Below are 12,532 nucleotides of genomic sequence, written 5' to 3'. Positions count from 1 at the left end.
TACTGTCATAATAGATAAATTTTAGAATATATGGTTTAATTTGTCGTTTAGAAAATCTCTCTTATTTATCTAACTCTTACAATCTCATTTATGTAATTTCATAACATATTTTTAAAAAGTTCAATTACATAAATGATTTTGTATAAATAAAATAACATTAATATATATACATTAAATATCTCTCTTGAGACAAGGTTTGCAAATTTCTATTATTTAGAAGATAAGTTAAGATACATTAAATTTAAGTATTTAAATTAAAGATACCATAAATTTGAAAATGTGCAATTTTTTGTATGTGTTTTTGATACAAAATTTGAAAATAGTATATTATCACACATAATAGATGAATACAAATTTATTTTAAGATTACATAAAAATAATAAAGGGCACTTTATATAATATTTTGTTAAAATGAGTTAGATTTTTTGATTAATATAAAAACAAAAAAATATATTCAACAAATTATTCACTACTTACAATCATATCTGATAACTTACTTTTTTTTATCAAATATAAAAAAATCATCGATTTTGAACGTGTTTTAATTCAAATTATATTTATTCTCAAAATATTCAGAAATAAATTATATAGAATGCTATCATACAGATCCACACTCCTATACTCTAATAAAGAATATATTACTCTTAAAAAAATTAATAACTAAAATATACATTTACTGTACATTCACCCTTGATTCAAGTCTTTCCAAAATAGCATTCAGTTTCCGATTGGTACTAGCTTCCATTTCGTCTATTCTCTCCATCAATCTTTTTTCCATATCATGAAATTTATTATCGATATATATTCTAATGTCTGTTTCAGATTTCTTATCTTCTTGGCTTGTACAATCTTTGTCGCTATTTCTTCTTACATTTTTGTTTTTACATTTAAAGGAGTCCAATTGTTCATGATTGGCCTCGCAATTTCGACGTTCTTTGCCAGTATCTTTTTTTGCAATTTTATTTTTCCATTCGAAATATTCCGAATCTGAAGGAAGAGTTTCCAACATTTTTTGATTAAACTGCTCGTTATTCAGAATTTCATTATTATCGTGGTTATCATAAAATTCAAACATTCTTGTCAAATCAGGTTGACTCATTTTACCGAGAAATGTATTACTAAGAAATGTCTGGATAAAATCTTTATCATTGACGATACCAGATTTTGTCTCTTTTATAGATTCTGTCTTATTATCGTTATTGACATCTGCATTCGATCTTTCATAATTCTCTTCACAGTTTGAATATTCTGTTTTACTATTTCTTCTTTCAATTATATTTTTACATTCAGTAGCATTTAATTGCTCATAATTATCTCCACAATTTGACAATCTTTTTTTATTATCGCTTCTTCCAATTTTATTTATATACTCATCATATTTTGAGCCTGATGCAAATGTTTCCAAAAGTTTTTCTCTATATTTTCTCATACTTTCTTGTTTGTCGTCAAATATCCTCTTTGCCATCTCAGATTCTTGACTCATTTTACCATTGCTAGCATTACTGAGAAAAGTCTGGATGATATCATAATTAAAGGCACTCGATTTTGCCTCTTTTGTAGAGTCTGTCAAAAACAGTCTTATACCATAAATCCACATAAGAGGACCTTTATTTTTTGTTCTAATAAACTAGAATAAAAGTAAACATTATTAAATATTTAATTACGACATTTATACTTACTGAAAATAATTGAATGTGGATTAAAACATTTTGTTTTTCAATGTTTATTTAATAAAAAATTATATATACACATTTACTTAATATTAATTTATAAGCATTTACTTGTACTTGATTTAAACTTTATTATACTGAATGTGACATCAAAGCATCCATATAAATGACAGCTTACCTTAACACTAACTTCTGTAGTAGGAGGATGTATCATAGTTTCACCAAGAAAAACTATATTATCCTCATACTCATCTATGAACTCTGCATGTATCGTTGTTTCATATTCTCCAAGTTGTTTGAAGATTTCTAGGACATTACCTTCAGAAATAATAGCGACGCGTGCTATCCTCTGATAGTTTGACACTTTAATATTCAGCATACATGGTTCTGTATTAGAACCTATTGGTTGTAAAGCAATACAAGTATCCACAGAAGCTACGTCTTCGCAGTTTATTCTGCGAACGTTTATATTATTTTAATATAACGTTGTTAACTTCAAAACTGTTGTAATTAAGTCACTCACCTCGAAGATGAGTATTGCATCGCTGTAATGGTAACAGCATCAACAAATTGCTTATTATTGCTGATCTGCCAGTTGCACGAGATTGACAAAAGACTGTCATGGTACTTTCTAGACGTGTGCAACTCACCGGTGTTTTCTGTATTCATTATCTCCATGATTCTAATGCATATTAAGTCGAGCAAAATAAGTCAGTATAATAGACGGTCACCTTTTCGCAAATAAAGCATGTACCGCAATTACACTTTGCAGTCTCATAGATCTGTCTGCGATTATCCACATTCTTTTAGACGATATCTGTTCTACATACGCTACGCATGATGACACGATCCTCCTTGGACTATCTCGAAGGAGTAGAAATAGAAAGAGAATTCACTGTTTCCGAATAAATGAGTTTATTTATACCAATTGTGCTCGAACAGAAATTAATGTCACTGTACATTGCATCGTCGGCAGTTCGAAAATTTTGAACACCTGTTTTCGACGAGCATGGAACTCCATACCACTCTGTACTGCTCTGTACTATCCAATACTATCAATAGAAATAGAAAATTGGAAACCAATCAAATACAAACATCAAAGTTGAAAAGTAGGTGAGAACCATAAACGTAAGTATATTTAGAGTGCGACATATACGAATTGAAGCCGCGACGGGATTGATCGGTGCCATCGGTGGCGACCTGGCGACGTTTGTAGTAGGAATATAGTGGAACCAGAGTCTCTCTGGTGGAACCAATGGCGCAACCGTATTTTATTTGACGCGGCAAACATAAATCTATAGCTAAATGTACTTTGTGAGTACACTTTATTCCGTAAGCTACACTTACTAAAATATGTAGTATTAAAAACAAAGGGAGTGGGAAAAACGTAATGTATAAAGCGTAATATATAAATATTTGATTTTATTTAGAAACTACATAAAGTCGTAGGATTAAGCTAGGAACACACGGATTTTTACATATTGCATAATACCTACAATCAAAGTAAGAAATAATCAAAATCATTAAGGTCTTTGATATCTAATACAACATGCATTTTCTTCCTTTCCTTTGAAATAAAAAACTCTGATTAATTGACTTTCTCATGCTTTATACATTATGCAGATGTCTGTTTAAATTTGAAAAAAAAAGAAACATTCAATTATGTCTATTCGTTCCATAAGCAATTCTCAGTCAAATTGCTTTTTTAAATGTTTTTTTTGAATACTTTGAATCAGGTCTTGATTCCTTTGTCAATGCCTCTGTTTGATTATTAATGAATACTTTGGTAAATGAAGACAAATTTGTGTTTACACCTTGCTTACACTGATTTTGTTGTTCTATATTCAGTCTTTTCGTAAGTATATTATTCAACTCAATATATTTTCTTAGAACATCATACATCTTTTCATGTTTCTTAAATAAATCATTGAGTTCTTCATATTTTTTCTTCCAATCTATTTTATTATCATGATTAGATGAAGATCGATTTGGTTGATTTCCACTAACTGGAACTATCAAAGATTTGATAGGTTCTTCTTGATGTTGAACGATAATGTTATTACTGGTGAGATTTGAGTTCTTATCCATCTTAACAGTTTGCGCTGATTGTATTGATTCAGTATTTTGTCTGGATGCAACAACTGTTTTAAAACATGACTTAAAAATAGTTGGTACTGCATGATATTTCAAGATTCTTTTACCATCACATCGTGGTTTTTCCCACATTTCTGATGAAAAATGAACCTTAAATATAAAGAATAATATTCATAAAAAATAATATTCATTTAATTAATATTCATTTATATTCATAGCATATATAAGCTGATATTTAGAAGAATAGTTAAGAATATCTCCAGATACTATGTAGTTTAATATTACATTGACTGCAAGAATCTCAAGATAAGTTTAATCTATAAATTTCAAATAATCTGAGTAAATATAACATTTAACGAAGAATATTGGTATCTAGAAGAAGTTGGCTGTTAAGTACGTACAAAGATAAATACTGTACCTCACAAATACAGCTAGAATCTGTAGGTGTCCAATTTGCTCGTGGAATATTTATAGTCCATTGAATCCTTCTTTCCGGATTTCTTGGGAAATGTTTCATAAGAAATCCTTTAGCTGCTGAATTTGTACAATTTGGCACACAACAGCCTGGCATTATTATTTCCAAGATATCACTTATAATTGTTTACTTATAAATGCGTTATAAAATCATATACGTTATAGGTTACAGATTAGGAATATACAAATATTCACAATATTTTCAATTATCACATCAATTTATGAGGCATAATAATATTTTATAATATGACATTGAATCATTATATTTATTATTATATCTAGGGTTACGTTCCAAAACGGCCTCTCGGAAGAAATTGTTCAAAGATGTTACTCTGTATACTTATATAGTATATGTTACGTGTACTATATAAAATTTTCCTCGGAGAGGACGTTTTGGAATGTATGTACTTTAAATTTAGTACTCTCTGCACTCTGAAATCGTTGCTGAATCTGTTCGAAAGTTATTCTCTTTAATGCGATTTTCTCAATATTTTAGCTATCATTTGAGCTCTCCTTTTGTATTTTTTTCTCCAGAAGTCACCCAGAAATTTTTCTAAATTTTTTATATCCCTAAAAAATCTCAAAAAGAAAAACCATACGGTGCAAAAAATTAAAGTCCAGAGAATGCTGGAATAAAGAAAAAAAACAGGCCTGATTGAATAAGATGTGGTATACGATTGTAACATTTTCAATTTTAAACTACATGCTATTATGATACAAAATATCTATATCGTATGTTTTGAAATATGAAATATGAATACCAGCCTTTACCCCTACTCCTCAAATAACCGCGAAAAATGGGAGGAAGGGACTTGAACTGAACAGCTGAGCACAGCTGAGCGAATACGAAGGTATCGAATTGTGTTCCCCGTGCGTTCCTCTCGCAAATCGCAAATTGTCTAAGCTTTGTGATCTCACAGAAAAGATGTCGAAATACAGGATCGTTATGGTTCGTCACGGCGAGAGCGAGTGGAATAAGTTGAACCTTTTCTGCGGGTGGTATGACGCCGATCTGTCGGACAAGGGTGCGTAAATATGACCGGCATAATGTATCCGTCCAATTAGCCGTTTTCAAGGGCGAAAGGTCGCGCGATCCCACGCAAATCTTTCGAGTCTCTTTTGAATTACATTATTGACATACTGCAATCGTATATCATTAATTCACATTAAAACTTGATTTCGAATATCTGAAGATAGCTAGAAGCTATCCCGGAAAACATATAGTGACTATCTTTTATTGCTTGTTAAATACTGTATTTTTAGATTTCCTTTATTTGTTGATTAAAACTTAATAAAAATTGTAACATTTGGAATTTTGAATGATTAGAATAACATTGGATTAAAAATTAAGCCTTTTTGTAATATTTAAATTATTTTTTATAAACGAGCGAAGATCAAGTATTTTACATCAATTTCATCTAATCGATGAGTTTAACATAAAATAAACATTTTTATTAATTGAAAGAATTTATAGAGAAGCCAAGAATGTAGTTTGCTGATTGCATTGTTACTGATTTAAATATTTGAAGAGCTATACGTTAGATTATTTCAAAGCATATTATGTCCAATTTTACTTAAGACTACAAAAGATTAATAGGCTTTCTACAATAAGCCATAAATCAGAAGTAAGAAACAAAAAATTGACGATTATACGTCTATTTTCTGTGACTGAACTAGTGTATACTTTTAAAGTGAAACAGGCATATGTTTGATATTTGTTGAAAGTGAAAAAAAGAGTTCTAGTGCAATCTAGTGTGGGAATAGAAACAGACCATGTGATTGGACTTATAATTTATGACTTATGGCTTATTGTAGAAGGCCTATAAAAATTAAATTAACAATTGTTTATATATCAGAAATCTTTTTGCAGGCAAGAACGAAGCTGTATCTGCAGGAAAGGCTCTCAAGGATGCAAGCTATACATTTGATGTGGCTCATACATCGGTACTCACAAGAGCACAAGAGACACTCAAATCGATCCTGAAGGAAATCGGTCAGGAGGATCTACCTGTTAACAAGACATGGCGTTTGAATGAACGACATTATGGCGGTCTTACTGGCATGAACAAAGCAGAAACTGCTGCCAAATATGGAGAGGAACAGGTGCAGATCTGGCGGAGATCATTTGATGTACCACCACCACCAATGGAATCTGATCACAAATATTATGACACAATAGTGAAAGATCCACGTTATGCTGATGGGCCAAAGCCGGACGAATTCCCGAAGTTTGAGTCCCTCAAATTGACCATTGAGAGGACGTTACCTTACTGGAACGACACAATTATTCCACAGTTGAAAGAGGGCAAGAGGATCATTATAGCTGCCCATGGAAACAGTTTACGTGGCATAGTGAAACACTTGGATCGTAAGACTGCTTCTTCATTTTATTTATTTTGTAATTGTAACAATTTATGAAATATGTATCATTTTTTTTAGAAATGAGCAATGAACAAATTATGGGACTAAATCTGCCGACCGGTATCCCGTTTGTGTATGAATTGGATGAAAATTTCAAGCCTGTCGTTTCAATGAAGTTCTTGGGTGATGAAGAGACAGTTAAGGCTGCGATGGCCGCGGTTGCCGCACAAGGAAAGGCCAAATAAATAATAATAATAATGAAAAATATCTAATGTGTGTCGATGTTTAGGAAGCAAAAATCTGTTATACTCGTATATCAGTTTAAAAAAATATTTATAAACCTCTAGTTTCGTTACATTACGAGAAAGAACGTAGTTCAAGAGAGGCGGAGGAAGCGATGGAATTCTATGCTTGAATTAACAAGTATTTCTCTTATGTGAACTAAAAAAAATATAATATATCATGGAATGTCTGAAAATATATTAAATTCCTTCTAAAGGTATCTCTTTTCATGCGTCGCTCATCGCTTATTTTTCAGCGATATACTGACAATCACTGTCAACGTGATTTTTAGTTGGATTTTTCAACGATAAACGACTTTGTTAAGTGATCGCGTTATGATAATATATAATCATAATATTAAAATGGATGAAGAGGTAAGTATTGTAACAGTTGGACCCAGTACAAACTATCAGGCGCTCCACTGGTGCTTGGACTTGAACCGAGGCCCCGTAGTTGTTCGTATTAGCAAGCAAAGCTACAGTCTGACGACAGGAACTTAGTTTATCCCTTACAGTATAATAATGAAATACATATAAAATTAAGTTGTAAATAATATCAATGTATATATAAAAAAAAATATCGATTCATACTGATTATACAATCATTAAAGAAGATAATACGCGTGATATATCATTTCATTCTTTAACATTTGATGAACAAGGATGCCAGATACAATGGAATGCAATTATGTATCCATGCGCAATCTTGTTCCGCCATGACAGTATCGTCAGTATCATTCAGTGCTGTTCGTTCAGTCATTCAGTTCAGAGTGATTCAGTGTGTTTTGAGACGTCGATGTAGAGTGGCTTTTTATGCCATAACCTCGTATACGTATACATGTACATTACATATAATAATAATAATTACATGATACTCTGAGAACAAAGCTCTCTTAGGAAAGAAGAGCAATCGATTTAAATAAAAAATGAGTCGCGTAGATTTAAAAGTCGTATTACTGGGTAATGCGATGGTGGGAAAGACAAGTCTCATGGAAAGATATGTACACGATTCGTTTAACGGCAATCGGCCTTATCAGAATGTAAGTATTTACTCGATTATATGCGTGTGTACGTTAATACTTTCTCGTGTACTACATAAATAAAAAGACGATTCAATAAAGACGATTGTTGAGAAACAAAAGAAAAAAAACGTAGTTTCCTCCCCTTTAGAATTCTTTAAAATCTTCCCCGACAGGACTATTCCTTTTAGCTGTGTGAACTTGGCAGTTTAAATTTCCTGTATTTAGTTAAATATAACGATGGCTATAATATTTATTCCTGTTGAAATTCCCAAAACCTTTTTTACCTAAAATGATATAATTATATATTTGAGCATTTTTGTAGAAAAAGACAACAAAGATACTGATTGCAAAAAATGCAAGCAATGCAAATAGACTTAGTGTGAAAGAAATACACATTTGTGGGCGTCTAAATTTTATCAATGCTATTTTATCAATGTGCATCAGAAGAATATCATAATTTATATCTATAATATTTCGTTTCAAGTCCAAGTCACACAAATGCAAGCTTTGAAAAAGAAAATTGTATGATTAAGATTTTAAAAATAATTGCAACAAAAGTTTATAGTCAAGGTACTTTTCACTAGTACTTATACAAGAATTAAAGGAAGAACAAGAAACAAATTGGTAATAGATATTTTATAAAAGAATTGCAGCTAAAAAGAATGAGCCTTTAGTTCAATTAGCGAGCACTAATATGGTACATCTTGTTTCTCTTAGTCCGCGACATTATGGAAAGAAAATTATAAAATAACATTGTGTTAAAGTTTACACTGAAAATCGTCTAAATGGAAGGGAGGGCGTCATACCAATTAATCCAGTTGAAATTATGCCGCAGACAATAGGCACTGTGTTTGCAGCGAAGCGAGTACAAGTGAACGATGTGACACTTATTATGGGAATATGGGATACTGCAGGCAGTGAGAAGTAAGTATATAAAATAGCTACATCGTGTCTCCAACTTGAGATTTTGAATACTATTAAAATTGGTATTTTTCTTTTAGGAAACACAGTCGACATAAATGTAATACTTCTTAATATTTAATGAATAACAAAAATAAAACAACATTTATATCGACTGTATCTTTTAAAAGAAAAACGGCTCTAGTAACATTACGATCACTTCATCTTTATTTAACATCGGTAAATAAAGACGTAATGATTCATTGGCTGGTATTCATAGTCGGTTTTTATTTCAAGATTGTCTTAAGATGCCAATGTAGCCTTTTGATTGATTCTTAACACCTCAAGACTGAACTTAAGACAATCTTGAATATACAATAAGAACTGACTATGAATATCGACCATTGTATTAACTGTATTTGTCTCTCTGGAAAGCACCAAATATACTACACTTAATCATAAATTCAGTTAGAAGCACTATATTAAATTAATGCACATTAAAAGCTGTTTTATAATATAAAGTATCTAAAATGGTATAATATAATTAACTTTAACAATAAAATAATACATGTATAACTATATAAATAACTTGACAATATTATTTTTTTAACTGTAATCATTGGAAATATTTATATCCTTTTATATTTAACTTTGCTAATTTCAAACATAGCAGTTTTTAGTATATATTACTCTAATGTAATGCAAAAGTGACCGAATTCATTATAATATATTACCAACAATAACTTATGCTGTTATCATTAATTACTAGGTACGACGCAATGACTAGAACATATTATCGTGGTGCCAAGGCTGCCATAGTGTGTTATGATATTACAAAATCGAATACGTTCCAAAGAGCGAAGCACTGGGTGAGAGAACTTAGAAGCATTGAAGAGAATTGTAAAGTATATCTTTGCGCCACCAAAAAGGATTTGTGCGATGAAGGTTTCGCGTCAGACGATCCAGATATACAAAATATGGTAGAGAGATACGCAAGTGGTACACAGACCAAACTTTTCGTAACATCTAGTAAAACAGGAGAGAATGTAGGTAAGAAAGCATTACATTTAATAAACGTTGTTTTATTTTATTTACAAAATGTATATTTATTATATCTGTTCTTTGCAGTCGAATTATTCGATGAAATTATACAAGATTTTGTATCTAATCCAGAAAATTTGCAAAAGGTAGAAGAAGCAATTGTTCTAAGCAAAAAAACAGGGGAAAGGTATTGTTGTGCGACCTAACATAATCAGTATTTATACTCATTGTATTCTTTTATGCTTTTTTATACACTAGATAATTTATCTCCAATGAAAAGCTGATGAGAAACAGGCCGTAACGATAAAACTGGATCTTGGGTGCTTCAATATAATTGTGTATAAATTTATATACTTGCGTTACAAGTCTGAAAAAAAGCGCGCAATTAAAATTCTAAATACGTAGTATTATACATAAATTCACACGCAATTATATAGAAGCACTCAAGATTCAACTTGACCGTTATCGCCTGTTTTTCATTGGTTTTTCATTGGTTTTAATTCTCACGGTCCTATAAGATATAAGATTTAATATTGTTTATTTCCGATATTATAGTAAATATAATGAAATAGATTCTAATGTATTGTTAACGACCAATGTGATATTTTTTGTTCAATAATTAGTAAAAGCTCAGAATTTTATACACGCAATGTTGTTAGCGTAGCACAATGCAGCTTCGCAAAAATGGATTAGATATTTTAGCAAATAGCAAATTTTTAAAAAATGTATGGAATGTATACGTACGATTTTGTATAATTGAAAAATTACGCAATAAGCGTGAAGAATTTTCTTAAATATGTAATTTTTGATTATTAAACTTTTTTTTTCATATTTTTGGTAAAATGACATTTGTTTATAATTACATTCATATGATTGTGAATCGCAATTGATAAGATTTAGTGATAGAATTATGTTTCTAAAATGCAGTTTTTTTTTTTTAAATTTTTATGTTAAATTTCAAGAACTTTGTACTTAATATTATAATATAGAAACTTGAAAAACTGTTTTATTTCGAAATTCTTTGACAGGCTGAAAATAGATAAGCGATTTTTTTTTAAATTTTGTTATAGTAAAATATTAATTATGTGAATAAATTAAAAAAATTTTTTTAATTCAATTAAATTTATTAATTTACTATTACCTTTTGGAGTTAATCCCAGTAGGACATTACTGATTATGAATAAAAAAACTCATTTACTAATATGTATTCATAATTTAGTTTTTATAATTTGTTCATTTAACGGCGACTAAGAAAAGTAGGATATAAAAAATTCTCTAGCTTGTTCATAAACACCAAAAAATATGAACCCTCCAATAGTAAAGCCAGTTACTCTTGGGAGGAAACCAGCAAACAACCTAAAAACATTATTCTTACAACATCAGGAGAACAGATTTTTCGATTTAAAAATATATATTTTACACAATCCTCACCCCTTAAAGCCGTGATCTCTATAAACCTCTTTTAACATTGTCGATATTTTAACTTCCTCTTTTTCTGCTGATGTGCTGGACAACATAATTCTGGTCTTCGCAACATCTAAAGGCGTCGTTATGGCAGCTGATATAGCAACTGAAAAATAGAAAAAATAACATCTCTTTAAGATTCTTTTATTGTTCTAAAATTATTTCACTAAGTATGAGATTTATTACCTGACGCAGATCCACAAGCGGCACCTTCCAGGGGTGTGCACTCCCGTTGTATTTGTCGAGTCCAATAAATCTTGAAATACTCCCATAATGGCATTTGAATCACGCCAAACGGCAGATCCCGAAGAACGGTGCTTCCATAACCGCGATACAATGTTCTTAATCTTAGTCGATGCGTATCGGACAAAAGAGCTTGTTTTCTTTGTTTAATTACTTCAACTGGTACCCGAACCAAACAGGCAGTCTGCACACGTGAGTTCAAGCAAATTTTATTATATTTTTGATATTGAACAATGTTTATAAAATATAATTTATATAGGATGATCTTTAATTATGATAAAATATTTTAAGGTATGACTCTCCTTACATTAATTTAAGATGAAAACTTCATATGACCATAAATCTAAAACGGATTAACATGCATAAAATTTCATCAAAATAATCCGAGAAGTTTTTAACATTTTTAAAAGATATTTATCTTGAATTAATCTAACGGAGGGGGGGGGATATCATCTAATATAAGATACAATCTTTCACAATATTCAAAATAATGACAAACAGACCTATAAAACATTAGATGCTTTCTATTTGATAACATAAATTGACACAAGTTCTATCTTCGTTACTAAATATTAAAGATAAAATTTATATCGATTTGTATCACTAAATGGAAAGCCATTATTAAATACATATACAATTAGCAATTACTTACTACTTCAGAAGATGATGCTGCGATCATGTGAATGACGGAGTGATACTGATTTGGTACATACGGTTGCGAATATTGTTTTATTCCTTCGTAAGTGATAAAAAATATAGCAGCTGTAACATATTTTCATTAATATTAGAGAAAAAAAATGCTTTTTTGGTGTAATCATATATTTTACATAAATCTGGTGTAACTGTGTTTTATATTAGTGTTAAATTATACCTGATGGAGCCGAACCTAGTACCACAGGTTTTATGCCTTTATATATGTGTTTGAAACCGCCGGATTGAAAAAACCCATGTTGACTTTGCAAGCGTGTTTTCAGGGTGTCCA

General features: G+C 30.6%; 5 protein-coding genes across 6 annotated transcripts; 2 read left to right on the top strand and 3 right to left on the bottom strand.

Moving 5' to 3' along the window:
• Positions 1-617: 617 nt before the first annotated feature.
• LOC108771303 (uncharacterized) lies at positions 618-2,227 on the bottom strand. Its single transcript, XM_018551566.1, has 3 exons — positions 2,194-2,227; positions 1,849-2,125; positions 618-1,627 (listed from the first exon to the last, which is right to left on the bottom strand). Exons 1-3 carry the CDS (start codon positions 2,211-2,213, stop codon positions 674-676), a joined length of 1,251 nt encoding a protein of 416 aa, XP_018407068.1. The 5' UTR covers positions 2,214-2,227; the 3' UTR covers positions 618-673.
• A 1,135-nt stretch (positions 2,228-3,362) lies between these two features.
• LOC108771251 (THAP domain-containing protein 4) lies at positions 3,363-4,405 on the bottom strand. The gene is made up of 3 exons (XM_018551522.1): positions 4,183-4,405; positions 3,678-3,914; positions 3,363-3,584 (listed from the first exon to the last, which is right to left on the bottom strand). Exons 1-3 carry the CDS (start codon positions 4,333-4,335, stop codon positions 3,363-3,365), a joined length of 612 nt encoding a protein of 203 aa, XP_018407024.1. The 5' UTR covers positions 4,336-4,405.
• A 645-nt stretch (positions 4,406-5,050) lies between these two features.
• On the top strand, positions 5,051-7,067 carry Pglym78 (phosphoglyceromutase 78). Its single transcript, XM_018551534.1, has 3 exons — positions 5,051-5,263; positions 6,109-6,606; positions 6,678-7,067. The coding sequence occupies exons 1-3, from the start codon at positions 5,164-5,166 to the stop codon at positions 6,842-6,844; spliced, it is 765 nt and encodes a 254-aa protein (XP_018407036.1). The 5' UTR covers positions 5,051-5,163; the 3' UTR covers positions 6,845-7,067.
• Positions 7,068-7,628: 561 nt separating this feature from the next.
• LOC108771281 (ras-related protein Rab-24) lies at positions 7,629-10,349 on the top strand. Of its 2 annotated transcripts, none has more exons than XM_018551544.1 (4): positions 7,629-7,920; positions 8,738-8,826; positions 9,572-9,852; positions 9,931-10,349. In XM_018551544.1, exons 1-4 carry the CDS (start codon positions 7,807-7,809, stop codon positions 10,047-10,049), a joined length of 603 nt encoding a protein of 200 aa, XP_018407046.1. In that variant the 5' UTR covers positions 7,629-7,806; the 3' UTR covers positions 10,050-10,349. The 2 variants fall into 2 exon arrangements, with proteins under 2 accessions (XP_018407046.1, XP_018407055.1); XM_018551553.1 differs by having other exon boundaries at positions 9,572-9,848; positions 9,931-10,040.
• A 692-nt stretch (positions 10,350-11,041) lies between these two features.
• On the bottom strand, positions 11,042-12,527 carry LOC108783059 (S-adenosylmethionine mitochondrial carrier protein homolog; the record flags this gene model as incomplete). The annotated part of the gene is made up of 5 exons (XM_018551511.1): positions 11,042-11,199; positions 11,275-11,413; positions 11,494-11,734; positions 12,203-12,312; positions 12,422-12,527. Coding segments are annotated over 5 exons (705 nt in total), but the record flags the coding sequence as incomplete, so codon positions are not given.
• Positions 12,528-12,532: the final 5 nt, after the last annotated feature.

This window comes from Cyphomyrmex costatus, unplaced genomic scaffold (assembly GCF_001594065.2).
Source record: "Cyphomyrmex costatus isolate MS0001 unplaced genomic scaffold, Ccosl1.0 C2398201, whole genome shotgun sequence".
In the NCBI taxonomy this organism is placed as follows: Eukaryota; Metazoa; Arthropoda; class Insecta; order Hymenoptera; family Formicidae; genus Cyphomyrmex; species Cyphomyrmex costatus.
Note: the sequence above shows the minus strand (reverse complement) of the source record. Positions and strands in the feature narration are given on the sequence as shown.

Bases quoted from the DNA above. Each gene is read 5' to 3' on its own strand.
- LOC108771303 (XM_018551566.1), bottom strand. From the start codon at position 2,213: ATGCAATACTCATCTTCGAG. The intron at 2,126-2,193 runs GTGAGTGACTTA...AAACGTTCGCAG, and splicing joins ATGCAATACTCATCTTCGAG to AATAAACTGCGAAGACGTAG. The intron at 1,628-1,848 runs GTAAGCTGTCAT...CTTTTATTCTAG, and splicing joins CTACAGAAGTTAGTGTTAAG to TTTATTAGAACAAAAAATAA.
- LOC108771251 (XM_018551522.1), bottom strand. From the start codon at position 4,335: ATGCCAGGCTGTTGTGTGCCAAATTGTACAAATTCAGCAGCTAAAGGA. The intron at 3,915-4,182 runs GTACAGTATTTA...TTTATATTTAAG, and splicing joins ATTCTAGCTGTATTTGTGAG to GTTCATTTTTCATCAGAAAT. The intron at 3,585-3,677 runs GTTAGTGGAAAT...GATTTATTTAAG, and splicing joins TCAAATCTTTGATAGTTCCA to AAACATGAAAAGATGTATGA.
- Pglym78 (XM_018551534.1), top strand. From the start codon at position 5,164: ATGTCGAAATACAGGATCGTTATGGTTCGTCACGGCGAGAGCGAGTGG. The intron at 5,264-6,108 runs GTGCGTAAATAT...ATCTTTTTGCAG, and splicing joins CGCCGATCTGTCGGACAAGG to GCAAGAACGAAGCTGTATCT. The intron at 6,607-6,677 runs GTAAGACTGCTT...CATTTTTTTTAG, and splicing joins CATAGTGAAACACTTGGATC to AAATGAGCAATGAACAAATT.
- LOC108771281 (XM_018551544.1), top strand. From the start codon at position 7,807: ATGAGTCGCGTAGATTTAAAAGTCGTATTACTGGGTAATGCGATGGTG. The intron at 7,921-8,737 runs GTAAGTATTTAC...ATTATGCCGCAG, and splicing joins GCAATCGGCCTTATCAGAAT to ACAATAGGCACTGTGTTTGC. The intron at 9,853-9,930 runs GTAAGAAAGCAT...TGTTCTTTGCAG, and splicing joins TAAAACAGGAGAGAATGTAG to TCGAATTATTCGATGAAATT.